The sequence below is a fragment of the Volvox carteri genome, assembly GCF_000143455.1.
Source record: "Volvox carteri f. nagariensis unplaced genomic scaffold VOLCAscaffold_24, whole genome shotgun sequence".
In the NCBI taxonomy this organism is placed as follows: Eukaryota; Viridiplantae; Chlorophyta; class Chlorophyceae; order Chlamydomonadales; family Volvocaceae; genus Volvox; species Volvox carteri.
Genome location: NW_003307567.1, coordinates 438,239 through 450,752, shown reverse-complemented (window position 1 = coordinate 450,752; position 12,514 = coordinate 438,239). Strand labels below are relative to the sequence as shown.

The following is a 12,514-nucleotide window of genomic DNA, read 5'->3' as shown; positions in this document are numbered from 1 at the left end:
CTGTGCAGCTCGCCCAGGTACTCCTCCACGAAGGAAAAGGCGGGCAGCCCCTCCGGCACCTGACACACCACCCCGCGACCCTTGGGGTGAAGACGGAAGTAAGCCCAACCGATCTGGGGCGGGGGCGGGGCGGGCCCGGATAAGTGGTGGAAGGAGGGGCGGAAATACATGGTGCAAGGTCAAGACGGGGTGGAAAAGGGGTGGGGCCGGATGTGGGTAAGCATATGTATGTATATATGTACGTGCTGGAGTCCAAAGCCAGGAGACGCAACTGCTTTCCTGTGAACGTTACCACCACCAACATTTGGGGCGTCATGTACCTGGGTGTGAGGGGTGTGGGGCGTGTAGGGGGTATGGAGGGTATGGGGGGTATGGGGGGTATGGGGGGGAAAACATATGCGAGGAAGTGGGTTGGTGGCCCGGCAGCTGGGGAGGGGGTTAGTAGCAAAACGTGGTAGCAAATAACACCCCAAATGGTGCCCATAACACCGATTGCGAGTAGGGGCAGGAAAGAGCACGGTGCGTGCTGGGAAGAGCGTCACGAAGGGAGCCGGGGAGGCGAGAGCGGCGGGGGGGAAACGGGGTGAGCGGAAAGGGGGGCGGAAGGGCACGACACAGGCGCCATGTACGGCACCGTCCATAGAAGTCAACAAAATCGAGGAGGAGCCGGAAGGAGGTATTTTTTCGCCGTACTCGCATGTGCGGCTCGCGCGTACCTCTCACACAACTTCCCCCTTCCCAATTTTCCTTTCGCCCCCTTCTCCCCGCCCCGTCTCCCTCCTACCTGCTTAAGGCGGGCCATGACAGCGCTGGCTGCCTTGCTGCAGGGTTTGTCCCCCCGCTCCCGAGCTCCCGCCTGTACGGCCTCCAAAACCCGCAACAGGTTCCAACCGTCGGGGCCCTGTACGGCGGCGTGACGAAATGGGGTGACGAAATGGGGTGGTTATTGAAGGGAATGGAGGTGTCCCTTGGGGGAAGGGAGGGGGAAATCCAAATCCAAATTGGAAACATCCAAACTTCCATTTAAGGACGCGTGGGGGACGCATGGGGGAAGTTGGGAAAATTTGGGGCATGTGGAAAGCAGTTGGTGAGTTATTAATTAGTTGTTAGTTGGTTGGTTGGCGATGCCTGGAGTGCGACCCAGGGGGCCTTGGGTGGGGTTTTGGAGCGGAGGTTCGAAGCAACTTCACCCAACGGCAACGCCTGCTGGTGCGCTGGGGGAGGTCGGTCAAAATAATTTCTAAGTCCCCGGAGGAGGGTCGAGAGGAAGGTAGCAAACAGGCTTCACTCTTTTAGAGTGAAGTCGGAACCCAAAACATTTCGGCCACCTGCACCCCTACCCGAGCCCCCCACTCGGGTGCAGTATGCGCCCGTCGTACCTACCTTGGCAATCGCCGTACACAACACGTGGCGGTCGATCCAATCGTTGATCGCCTCCGCCTCCCCCTGGTCGCACGGTGGTGGCGGCGGCGGCAACGCCACCTGGGCCCCTGCTGCACCTCCTTCGCCCTCCCCACACACCCCGCCCGCCAACTTCTCCCCCGCCGCCACTGCCGCACGCCGCCTCGGCCCGCCGCGTCCACGCGCCTTCCCCGCCGTACTGCCCCTGCCGCCGCCGCTAGCCTCGGCGTCCTCCGCCGCCAGCGCCGCCGCGATGGCGGCATCGTTCAAGGTGGACTCCGTCACCTGTCCGAGACCGGGACCCACCATCACCTCCGCCACCTCCTCCTTCTTAAGAGGGCCGGCCGCCGCGCCCGCAAAACCCCCACCAAACCCCCCTCCAAATTCCCCGCCGTTCAGCTTGTGCGATGCCGCCGCCGCCGCCCCGTTCGCCAGGCCGCCGCCGCCGCCGCCGCCGCCTCCACCAACTGTTACTGCGGCGCCTGCAGCGCTGACGCCATGGCTTGAGCCGTTAGAGGGCGGCCGACTACCGCCGCCGCCGCCGGCTCGTGCCCCCGCAGCTGTATCCGCCATATCCGGATCATCGGGCTCGGGGCTGGCGGTGGCAGGGGTGGTCGTGGTGGTGGTCGTGACGCCGCCGCTACCAGTACGGCAGTGCTTGAAAGCGCCGCTCTCTCGGACCGCTGGAAAGTTAGAAGGACGGGGAGGGGTTGGGATCACATGGAAGTGACCGAGGGGGGTGACCGGGGGGGAGAATGTGTGTGTATGGGGGGAAGGGAGGTAGGGGATTAAAAAGACCGCAAAAGCTATCCCGACCCATACACACACACACACAAGCCGTACACGCGCGTTAAGAACCACAAAATACGGAGCGACCCCGGCGGGCGTGGACGAACCCACGTTACCAATATCGCAGTACGACAGAGTACGACATCCAACAACAGTGGCACGTCCAAATGACTGCCCTGGTGGTAGTAGCTGGAGAAGACATGTTCAATTCTTCCATTCAAACCTGCCCCGCCCCAACCCACCCACACACGCACACACACACACAGACCCAGAGCCAACCCTCCATACCCCTTTCCTTCCTCCCACCTCTCCCCCTCCCTTCCCCACCCCTTCACTCGCTCGCGGTTAAAGTCTTCCCCCCTACTCCCCTCCTTGCCCCATCATACGTTGAGGGGACATGGAGACCCGCGTTTTGCATCTACGTGTGTTCTCCCCCTCCCCGACACATGTAGACGGGGTTGCGAGGCTATGTATGTTATATATATATATATAAATAAGCCTCCCACTCTGTAACAATTCAATTCAATTCAATATATAAATAATAATACATACAATATATATAAATGAACTTGATAATCCTCCGCAATAACAAGAACATATCTACATATACATACATGCATATACACCCTACCCCCAAAACACTGTCGTACCGTCGAATATATTCCTCCGTGTGTAGCAGTCCATTCCCCAGCAGTCGACCTCCTTGACGTGCTGCCCCATCACCAGCACGCGGCGGGCCCGGACAGCAGCCGCCAGCTCGGACTCCTTGTGCTTGCTGGGAAGGGAAGGTGGAGAGGAGGAGCCATTTATTAATGTCCTTAATGTCACCTCAGCAATATGTACGGCAACTCAGGAAGACATCACCGATCCGAACCGCCAAAGAGAGAGAGAGAGAGAGAGAACCCAGCTGCAGGCCCCCGGGGTGTGGTGGCCTGGAGCGATTGCCCACAAGAGCGAAACCAACTAAGCAATCCACTGAATATACCTGAAATTACACACACAGGCGCGCAGGCATATGCACGTTCATACATACATACATACATTCATTCATTCCAGACACGCACACGCACATCCAGCAAACATACCAAAACACACCAACATACATTTGCTGACGCCTCTTTTTCCGGTCCCTGGCCGCATATATAAATCAATTACATACATACATACATACATACATACATACATACGCACGTACATACATACACACGCACCACTCCTCCAGACCGAGTTCCTTGCTGTGCTCCAAAGTGAAGTGCTCCGCAGCGCCGTCGGGCCGCTTCGTCTGCAGCTTGTACGCCAGTACGGCACGCTCCGAAGGAATCGTACTGCGGATGGCGTACGACGTCAAGGTCTCGTATTGCCTGGGAAGCAGAGCGAAAAAAGGGCAAAAGCGCGGGTGGGAGATGGGAAGGTTGCTGAGCGCAATTACAAGTGCTGAGGGCCAGTGGGGGCGGTGTGGGATTCATTTCAAACTCCAAGATGCAACATTACCAACTGCGCGTGTGTGTTTTTATTTTTATTTTCATCTGAGCCGCGATGAGGGAAATGCCTATTCAGGCGATACATATGGCTGTGCCACATGTGTGTATGTGTGTATGTGTGTATGTATGTATGTATGTATGTATGTATGTATGTATGTATGTATGTATGTATATACATGCGTATGCATGTATGTATGTGTTTATAAGGCACGCAAGAAGGAAATCGCAGATTCCCCGACCGTGTTCTCCGATCAGAGGTTCAGGAGCGGCCTTCATGCGCTATCATTTCCCGGCGGTACCAACGGAGGAGGTGGAGGAGGACGGAGTCACAACACGCAAACACAAGCAAAAAAAATACCAACCAACCAGCCCTGCCCTGCCCGTAGTGGCTGCTACGAGCAAATCCACGTCTGTTGGAACTCCAAAGCCCTCTCGACCTGTGCTTCAATATTGATACCGATGCTGATACCTATATGGGTGCTGGTAATGCCACCGGAACGGCAAGTGTCATCTCGTCAAAGAGGGAGTGCCACAAACACGATTGGGGGGGGGGGATGAGGAGAGCTAATCCCCACTCCTAAAGCCTCCGAAACCCGTACTTTACCCCCCCACCCCCTACTGCTCCCCCCCCATCTTCCTGCCCCTCACCATTTCTTTAACAGATTTTATCCCGCCCTTCCAACCACCGCCACCACCACCACCTCCTTGGCGGAACCTCGCCCTCCAATTCTTTCCAATACCCAGATCCAAGCCTCACCTAGGTGGGAATGGCACTTTCCGCCACTCCGAAACCGAAAAGTACGGCTCCTTGTTGTGCAGTACAGCCGCAGGCAGTACGGCTCCCGGTACATTTTCTGGTATGCTCCCGAGCTCGGGTGGGAGGCCCGCCAGGATGTCCGCCATGCGGTCCGCGTACTCCTTGGCAGCAGCCTGATTCGTGGGGGAGGGGAGGGGGGTGAAGACGAACCACACACGATTGAAGCTGCTGCCAGGACAAGAGTGTATCAAACGTAGAACTGACCGAAAGGGGGGGTAGGGTAGGGGGGTTAAGACGAACCACTGACGATTGAAGCAGGTACCAGAGACAGAGTGCGGATACTCGAAAAGGGGGGTGATGGTGGAGGAAGAGGTCACACAACCCAAACACACCTTCCCCCCCCCGCCTTTATCTGCATCCTAACCAGTCAACTCCTTCCTTTCCCCCCCCGGACACACATACACATACACACACACCCCTCCATCCCCCCTTCCCTCCCCCGGACTAACCTGCTTGTCCGCATCCACACGTCGCCGCACCAGCTCGTCTATGGCCTCATGTAGGTCTGCACTCGCGGACGGACGGACAGACGGACGGACGGGGGGACGGAAGGGAGGCGAACCAAGGACGAAGTGAAGCAGATACCACTACATACAGACGGATATACTCCAGGATTAGACAGATACTGCAAGAAGTTTTCCGACACACGGCCATAATCGGGGATACAAACCAAAGACGGAGTATTTTCCTTATAGCTGTCCCCGGGCCCGTCTGATAAAAGGGTTTTTGCTTTCAAGGTTTGCTCTCAAGGTTTACTTAGGGTATCTCTCACACTTCTTTTTCCTCTTTCTCTTAAACCTTCCCTCGGCATCTGCTTCCACCCCGTTTAAAATCCTCAGCCCTACCAGATAGAAAGGTTTGCTTCATGGAGTTCAGCTGCCGAAGTCGCCGGGGGTTGGAGGCGGCGGCAGTGGGCGCGGCCGAATCACCCGGGCCGCCGCCATCTCCTCCTCCTCCGCCTCCTGCTCCTGCCGCCGCTGCCGTCATGCCGTACATCGCAGCATCTCCGAAGCCGCCGCTACTGCCCGCGCGACTGAGGGCCCCGGCGGCGCCACCATTGTTGAGGCCGTTAATACCGTTGCCGCTGCCGTACCGTGACGGCGCCTGCATCTGTGCTGTGATTACATCATCCAGGGGATCCTGCGTGCGCCGTGTACGTGTGTGTACGAGTGTATGTGTGTGAAGGTGATGGCAAAAACACATCATGGAGGTGAGGGGAAATCATGTGCAAGAAACTCAAGAGATGCACTGCCGGCGTCCAAAGGTGATGAGGGACCATTAAGGGCTCCAAGGGCGCGTGTGTACACGACGACGACGACGAGGACGAGGACGACGTTTACGATGGTGGCTCGTGGTTCAACAATCTTTCTTTTCCACAAAAAATTCTACATTACCTTGCATTCCATCCATCCATGTTCGTGTGGAGCAGCACATAACAAAAATAACAACAACAACGGACTCTCACAACCCATTCCGGCATTCACCCTCTCCCTCGACACCGGCCAACCCTCCCCACATACCCGCACACGTACATACATATACACGTACATATGTAAACACACACACACAGACAGACAGACAAATACGTGCACACAACTTATCAGATGTGTTTCTTGCACATCGGCAGTTTGATATCGGTAATGGATTTCACCTTGTCCTTGAAAACCATCTGCACCTGTGCTCACCTCCCTCCACATCACCCCGACAGCCCTGTCCTGTCCTGCCCTGCCCTGGCCCACCTGCAGATCCCCAAACAAGTCCTCCACTACCCGGTAACTGGCCTGCTCCAATCGGGCGATGGGACCTGATGAAGTGCGCAACAGTACCATTAGTAGTAGCAGTAGTGTTAGTATTAGTATTAGTATTAGTAGCAGCAGCAGCAGCAGCAGCAGGAACCATAGCAAGGAGGCGAAGGGGGGGGGTTGTATATCAGGAGCAACGCAACCACCGCACCATGGTGGGTGCCAAAAGCCGTCTGTCGAGAGTCCTCACTCACTCACCACCCCCCTCGCCGCCCAACTCCCTTCCCACCCCCCACCCGCCCCAGCCACCACCCCAGCCTCACCGCTCCAGTCCAGCCCATGCTCCGCAGGTACCAGCTGCCGCAACTGAGCTTCCAATTTGGAGGCCGTCTGGCGGTCAATCTGCAGGTCAACACGAACAGCAACAGCCGCAACAGCAACATGGCGACAGCAGCAGCAAGGGCACCCGCAAGCAGTTAGGTGGGAGAGGAGCTAAGCGGCCGCAACATGGACCGCGGAGGGGCACCGGCGGACCGCTGTGATGCGATGTCTCGTCGCCCACGGAACAGTCGCAGTATCAACAGCAGTATCAACAGCAGCAAGCCCTCTACGTTTACTTTCCTCCTCAGCAAGGAGCGGACAGAGGACAGACCAGCTGACGTCCTATGGGTTACGAACCGAATAGGAGGAAAGGAGATTAGAAACGCGGACCAAAGGGGCAAGGGGAAGGGGGGAAGGCACGCGAGCCAGCTCAATCCAATCTAAACCAACCCAGAACCCAATCCATCCCCAAACACCACAAGCCAGCCACGGAGGTGGGTGCTGGAAAGCTAAGAACACACATACACACACGCGCTCGCTCGCTTATCAAGCATATACTGCTTGGGAGGACAAATTACGACTGAAGGCCACAAACCGTTATTAAGCAGTTAGGGCTTCCTGAAACCCGCGACGGCTCCCCAAGGCGCACACACCGAACATGAGCACATGTCCAGACGAATCCAAAGACCGCCGCTCGGGTTTTCGTTTGGTTTTGGGCCATGACTTGTGATGGATTGGGGGTGGGGTGGGGTTGGACGAGTGGGTAGCAGTGCTCCCCTCCCTTTCTTCTCCTCCCTCCTCCCAACTCCCTCCTCCTGTAACGCACGTCACGCATTTCTCCTCCGCACATCCCTCCAACACACAGATATACAGACAGACAGACAGATTGATCGATATACAGACAGACAAACAGATTGGCAATAGGCGGATACGTCATTCAGAGTATTTGGGCCCCCCGTGTTGTTGTCTCTTAGGGTTTACAGCGCTCGGCCTCCCGCTCGGTAACGCGCATGGTGGTTCGCGGGTGCGACATCGTCCATGGGCACGCAACACACCCACACACCCACAACACACAGACGCAACTCAGCCCCCCTCTCTCCACCTCGAAGGCCCACTTACCAAGGGCACTTCCCCTCGCTGCTTCAGATTGGGCTCCAACATCAGCAGCAGAAACCGCCGCACCTCCTCCTGCAAATCCAATCCAATGCCGATACCCACATAAATAAATACGCAGCAACTCAAACTCATCAAGATGGAGGGGAAAGTCCTCCGGGATGGTATATGAGGGACGAGGGGTGTAGATAGACGGATGGAAATTGCATGAAAGGTCAAGGAAAGCAAGCAAATGCCGACGTCACTAAGACAAACTGCTGGAAGTCAAGGGGGAGATGAAAGCGGGGGGTGGGAGACGAACCACGAACGAGTGAAGCTGCTGAAAGGGGGTGGGAGACGAACCACTGACGATTGAAGCAGATTGTATTATCACAGATAGACGGATACTTGAAAAGGGGCGGTAAACAAACATTCCATCACTGTCCTGGGCGGGTAATGAAATGGGCACAGATTCGATGGAGCAATCAACTCAACAAAAAAGATATTTGTGGTGCAGGGAACGGAAAATTGATTAGGGACGGGGCATCGGGGAAAACACACATGCACGAGTAACAAGGAAGAAAAGCGTGCTCTACTAGGAGCACATAAGCGGCGGATGTCATAAATGGCAAAGCAGGAGCGAAAGACTCCGCCTTAAGGTAGCCTCGGATACCGGGCTTTTCGAGCCTTTCGTCGTACAGGACGTACAATAACTGGATGTCATGGATTGCATAATTGTAATAAAGATTAACAATCCAGTTTGCTGTCCCGGCAATGCAAAACAAAGTTTTTCTAGGCAAGATCTAAATGCGCACAAGCGCGCATTTTTTCCCACTCGCCATAAAGTCGCGCCTTCTGGGCAAAAAGCTGTATATGCGCATGCGCTTTTTCGGAACTGGAATTCCCACACGCAGAGTCTTCACAGGATGCGCGAATTGAGAAGGGCAAGAGCTTGTGTGAGCTACAAGATACGCCTGCGTGCCGGTTTCATGCCAGTTTCAATATCGTATCCTCCAGTAGTACTGCAAAACACCACAGCGCTTCTCCTGCCCACATTTCCAGCCAGACCCGCATCACTACTCCCCAAGCACCCAACTGATCTGCGACATGCCTGAAAACGCACGCACGTACGGACACAACTCCAGAGCAATAATTTGACAATGTCAATGTTCCCTGTTCGCACACAAAAGGTGGTTAAAATATACTAGAACGGATCTAAACACGGTAGTGCACATCTCAACAGCATTCGCCAGCAGCACCGGCCGCTAGACCTGCACGACCGACATAAAGTTTTTGAAAGGGAACGGACCTGCGATTCTTTCGGGAAGAATTTGCTGCCGTTTCCAGGGACAATATGCGCTTTTTGGCCGGCATTGGCAGCCGCGGACGCGCCCGAACCTGATCCCGCTTGACGACCCCTCTTCCGCGGCGGCGCGCCCGCCGCCGCCGCCGCGGCTGCGGCTGCGGCGCCGTCCGGCGGCAGCAGGCCTGTGGCGGCTGTCGCCGTTGGCATCGCGGTCGCCCCGATGTGCGGCGGCGGCGGCGGCGGAGCCGCCATGCCATACGGCGCTGTTGCCCCGCCCCCGGCCAGGATCTGCGGCGGGCCGCCGCTCTGGGAGAGGGGGTAGGGTAGTGTTTGGAGTCCGGAATGCAAACCCTGCAGACCTTGGAAGCTTTGGGCCAAGCTGTTTTGCATGTTGACTGCAGCGGCTGAGTAGTAATAGGCGAGGGTTGCCTGCATGTTGGCTGCTTGCATGGCTGCGGCTGCGGTCGCGACTGAGGGAAAAGGAAGCCCGGCTGCAGACGCGGCGGTGGCAAGCACGCCGCTGGGGTGTCTTGGGGCCAGGCCGGGGTCGTTGACCTGATGTTGAAACCCCTGTGGGAAAGGGTCGCGCGTTGGGACCACAGCCTCCATACTGGCAGGTGGATTGACGCCAAGGTTTGAAGCCTGGACACAATAGCTGCTGGCGTAGCTAGAGCGGGCGGTCCTAACGTCTCGGCGTTTAGATGCGCGTCGTGGGCCCGGACAGCTGTCGTCTTCATCTTCTTCCTCCTCCAATGCCGTCGCCACGAGAACGTCAGCTGCAGCTGCCGCTGCTGCACGGCGAGGTCTGCCTCGTGCTCCTGCTTTTGTCAAAAGGTGCAGAACTTACACGGTGTTGCCAATGCAGATGCCGCATAGGCTACTGGCGGCCATGGATCCTACCTGCGCATTGTTCCACCGTCAATGCTTCTTGGTTTGCAGCGTCGGCCAGGCTGCCAGGAAGTAGTTTGCGAAAGTCCGCCATTTCAAGAACACAGGCAAACTTATCGCAACGCTTCGGACTAAAATCTATCGAACTAAATTCTGATTCAATAAGCCATAAGAGGGGATGCAAGCATGATCTACTCCTTTTGACGGAGGCTGGGAGTAAAGCTTAACAAAACTTCATTGTCGGCAACTTATTGCCGTGGCAGAATACTTTTATGCGGCATAAGCGGCAAAGAATGTCTCGTGCAATAAACATGAAGAATGCTGTGATATGGTACGCCCGAACATATTGTCAAGCCTGGTAGGTAATCGACCCTCAAAGATCAGAAAAACTAATTGTGTACTCATAAAGCTTAATTGCTATTTTCAATTAAATCGTTTATAATTGGGCTTACGGGGGTGCCTTCCGCAACTCGATAGTTGATGTCACTAGAAGCTGTCGTGGTCGAATCCTGATACGAGAAATAATCTCAAGTATGGGCCGAAGTCGAGGGAAAGGAGACAAGCGTGGGAAGGGCGAAAAAGGGGACGTCAAAGAGGATGCTGTCAAAGAAAAAAAGCCAAGCGTGTTCGAACGACTTTCCAGTCCCCGTGGTAAGAATGGGATGAAACTTGTGACCAATGGCCCGTTTGTGTGCAGAAGCTTTGTCGTATGTTTCGCCGTCGGATACTGTAAAATGGCTCTCCTGGTAACCTCCTTCGCCGCGCGCATGACTCAGTTTAATGATGTGTTGCCTTACAGAGAACCCTGGGGAAGAGCGCCCTGCTGCAAGGTGAGGAAGCTGCCCGGCCCAAGCCAACTGAGATCAGGCCCGCAAACATGACACGGCTGCACCTGCAGGGATGATTCACGCCAGCGAGAGCGTGAGCGGAAGTCGGATGCAGAAGCCTCTGGCAAGCGCCGTGGGGAGACCTCGGATAAGGAGGTCGAGAGACGTAAGAGGGGGGCCCCGTTCTAGCTCTTCGAACCGCCCTAGTTGGGCACCCTTCAACCCTTATCACCACCCAGGCCCTGTGATTCACTCTTTGCAGAGCCCGCACGCGGAACGGGTATCACGTGCGCCTGCACTGCCGCCGGGAGCTTTCTTTCCAAAAGCCCATCACTCACTCACCCACCTTCCTACCCCAATCCATCTTGTCAATCGGTCCATTCATCCATACATACCACAATCTTCCCGGTCCATGCCACCACAGCTCACGCCAATCCGGCCAAACGTTGTCCCGAAGCCACTAAACCCTCCTCCTTTCCTGCGCTTCACCACCCCACCCGCCCACTACTACCCACCCCACCCCACCTCACCCCACCGTACGCCCTACCCCACCTTTTCCCACACGTGCGCCCCTTCGCTTATGATAAAACTAACAATCCACAGCTCGCAAGCGCCCAGCCATCGTCTGGGAGCCACGCGCCGTACGAACAGACGACAACAACCCCTCCTCCACCGCTGCTGCTACCGCCACCACCACTGCCACTGCCTCTCAAGAGCAGCAGGGGGCTAAGGACGTGGATGCGGCTGCTGTCAGCAGGGAATCCCTTCCCCCGTCTGCTGGGGGAACGGGGGGCGCCCCCCTGGAGAAGGGCGGGTACGGTAAGTCGGTGGGCGAAGAGGTCCACCAGGAGAGGGAGCGCAAGGACGGCAAGGATGGCAGGTGTGTGTGGCGAGGGGAACGGGGAAGGGAGGGAAGGGAAGATGGCAGGGGTGCCTCTGTGTGTGTGTGCGCGCGTGTTGGGGAAAGGGGGGAGGGTTAAGTCAAGAGACATGCAGGGGGTTGAATGGGATTAAGGTATACCGCCTCTTGGGACCAATCCCGCACATATGCTCGTTAGAGGCTTGCTGCGCGCACGAAAACCTAGGGATCCTTAGGAATTGTCCAGTGGTAATGCCAGGTGTGCGAAGCCGCTGGATGTGCCAGTTCTTGCCCTTCAGTGGGCCTTTGCCCTCTCTCCCCCCCCCCCCCACCACACACACACGTTTGTGTATTCCTCCGTGCATGAGCGGTTATGGGTGATTGCGTGTGCGTGTGTCATCCCTGGCAGGCGGGAGGGCCGCGCCGAGCGAGGGGCCCGTGGGGATATCAAGGACTCCCAGGCCGCTGCTGCCGCTGGTGGTGGTGGTGGTGGTTCTGCTGCTCCCAGAAGCACCGGGGACAGAGAGAAGGAGAAGCAACGGGGCCGGGACAGGGACAGGGACCGCGAACGTGAGCGGGAGCCGCAGCAGCCCCAGCCGCCGCCCGCAGCGGCCCCCAGCAGCACCAGTGGCGGTCGTGAGGGGAATCAGCGGGACCGGGGGACCGGGACGGACAACAAGGGGGGTGGTGAGAGGGATGCGAGCAGTAATCCTCCAGCGGGGCCGGGGGGTAGAGGAGGTAGCGACCACAAGGACCGGAAGTCGGAGAAGGGAGCGGGGGGTGGGGCCGCAAGAGAGAAGGAGAGGGAGAAGGTCAGACAGCAGGATGTGGACGGCGGTGGGGGCCCGTCACCCCCATCGCGTCGAGAGGGGTTGGAGAAGGAGAAGGACCAGCGAGACATCAAGGAGCGAGGGGAGAAGGAGCAGCAGCAGCAGCAGCAGCGGCAGCAGAGGGGGGCTGGGGATGGCAAGGGAGGAGGAGGAGGAGGAGG

The 12,514-nt window shown here is 57.0% G+C and overlaps 2 protein-coding genes across 2 annotated transcripts in view; one reads left to right on the top strand and one right to left on the bottom strand.

Moving 5' to 3' along the window:
* VOLCADRAFT_117846 (uncharacterized protein) overlaps positions 1-9,931 on the bottom strand; it is a gene marked incomplete at both ends in the record, with an annotated part of 18,019 nt that extends 8,088 nt beyond the window's left edge. The window contains 13 exons of the mRNA XM_002951453.1: positions 60-113; positions 243-320; positions 785-901; positions 1,384-2,084; positions 2,841-2,965; positions 3,402-3,551; positions 4,429-4,601; positions 4,938-4,993; positions 5,334-5,628; positions 6,228-6,292; positions 6,554-6,632; positions 8,953-9,440; positions 9,850-9,931. Coding sequence (XP_002951499.1) covers positions 60-113; positions 243-320; positions 785-901; positions 1,384-2,084; positions 2,841-2,965; positions 3,402-3,551; positions 4,429-4,601; positions 4,938-4,993; positions 5,334-5,628; positions 6,228-6,292; positions 6,554-6,632; positions 8,953-9,440; positions 9,850-9,931 — 2,463 coding nt within the window. The remainder of the gene's footprint in view (positions 1-59; positions 114-242; positions 321-784; positions 902-1,383; positions 2,085-2,840; positions 2,966-3,401; positions 3,552-4,428; positions 4,602-4,937; positions 4,994-5,333; positions 5,629-6,227; positions 6,293-6,553; positions 6,633-8,952; positions 9,441-9,849) is intronic.
* Positions 9,932-10,620: 689 nt separating this feature from the next.
* On the top strand, positions 10,621-11,544 carry VOLCADRAFT_117845 (uncharacterized protein; the record flags this gene model as incomplete). The annotated part of the gene is made up of 3 exons (XM_002951542.1): positions 10,621-10,667; positions 10,736-10,830; positions 11,379-11,544. Coding segments are annotated over 3 exons (308 nt in total), but the record flags the coding sequence as incomplete, so codon positions are not given.
* Positions 11,545-12,514: the final 970 nt, after the last annotated feature.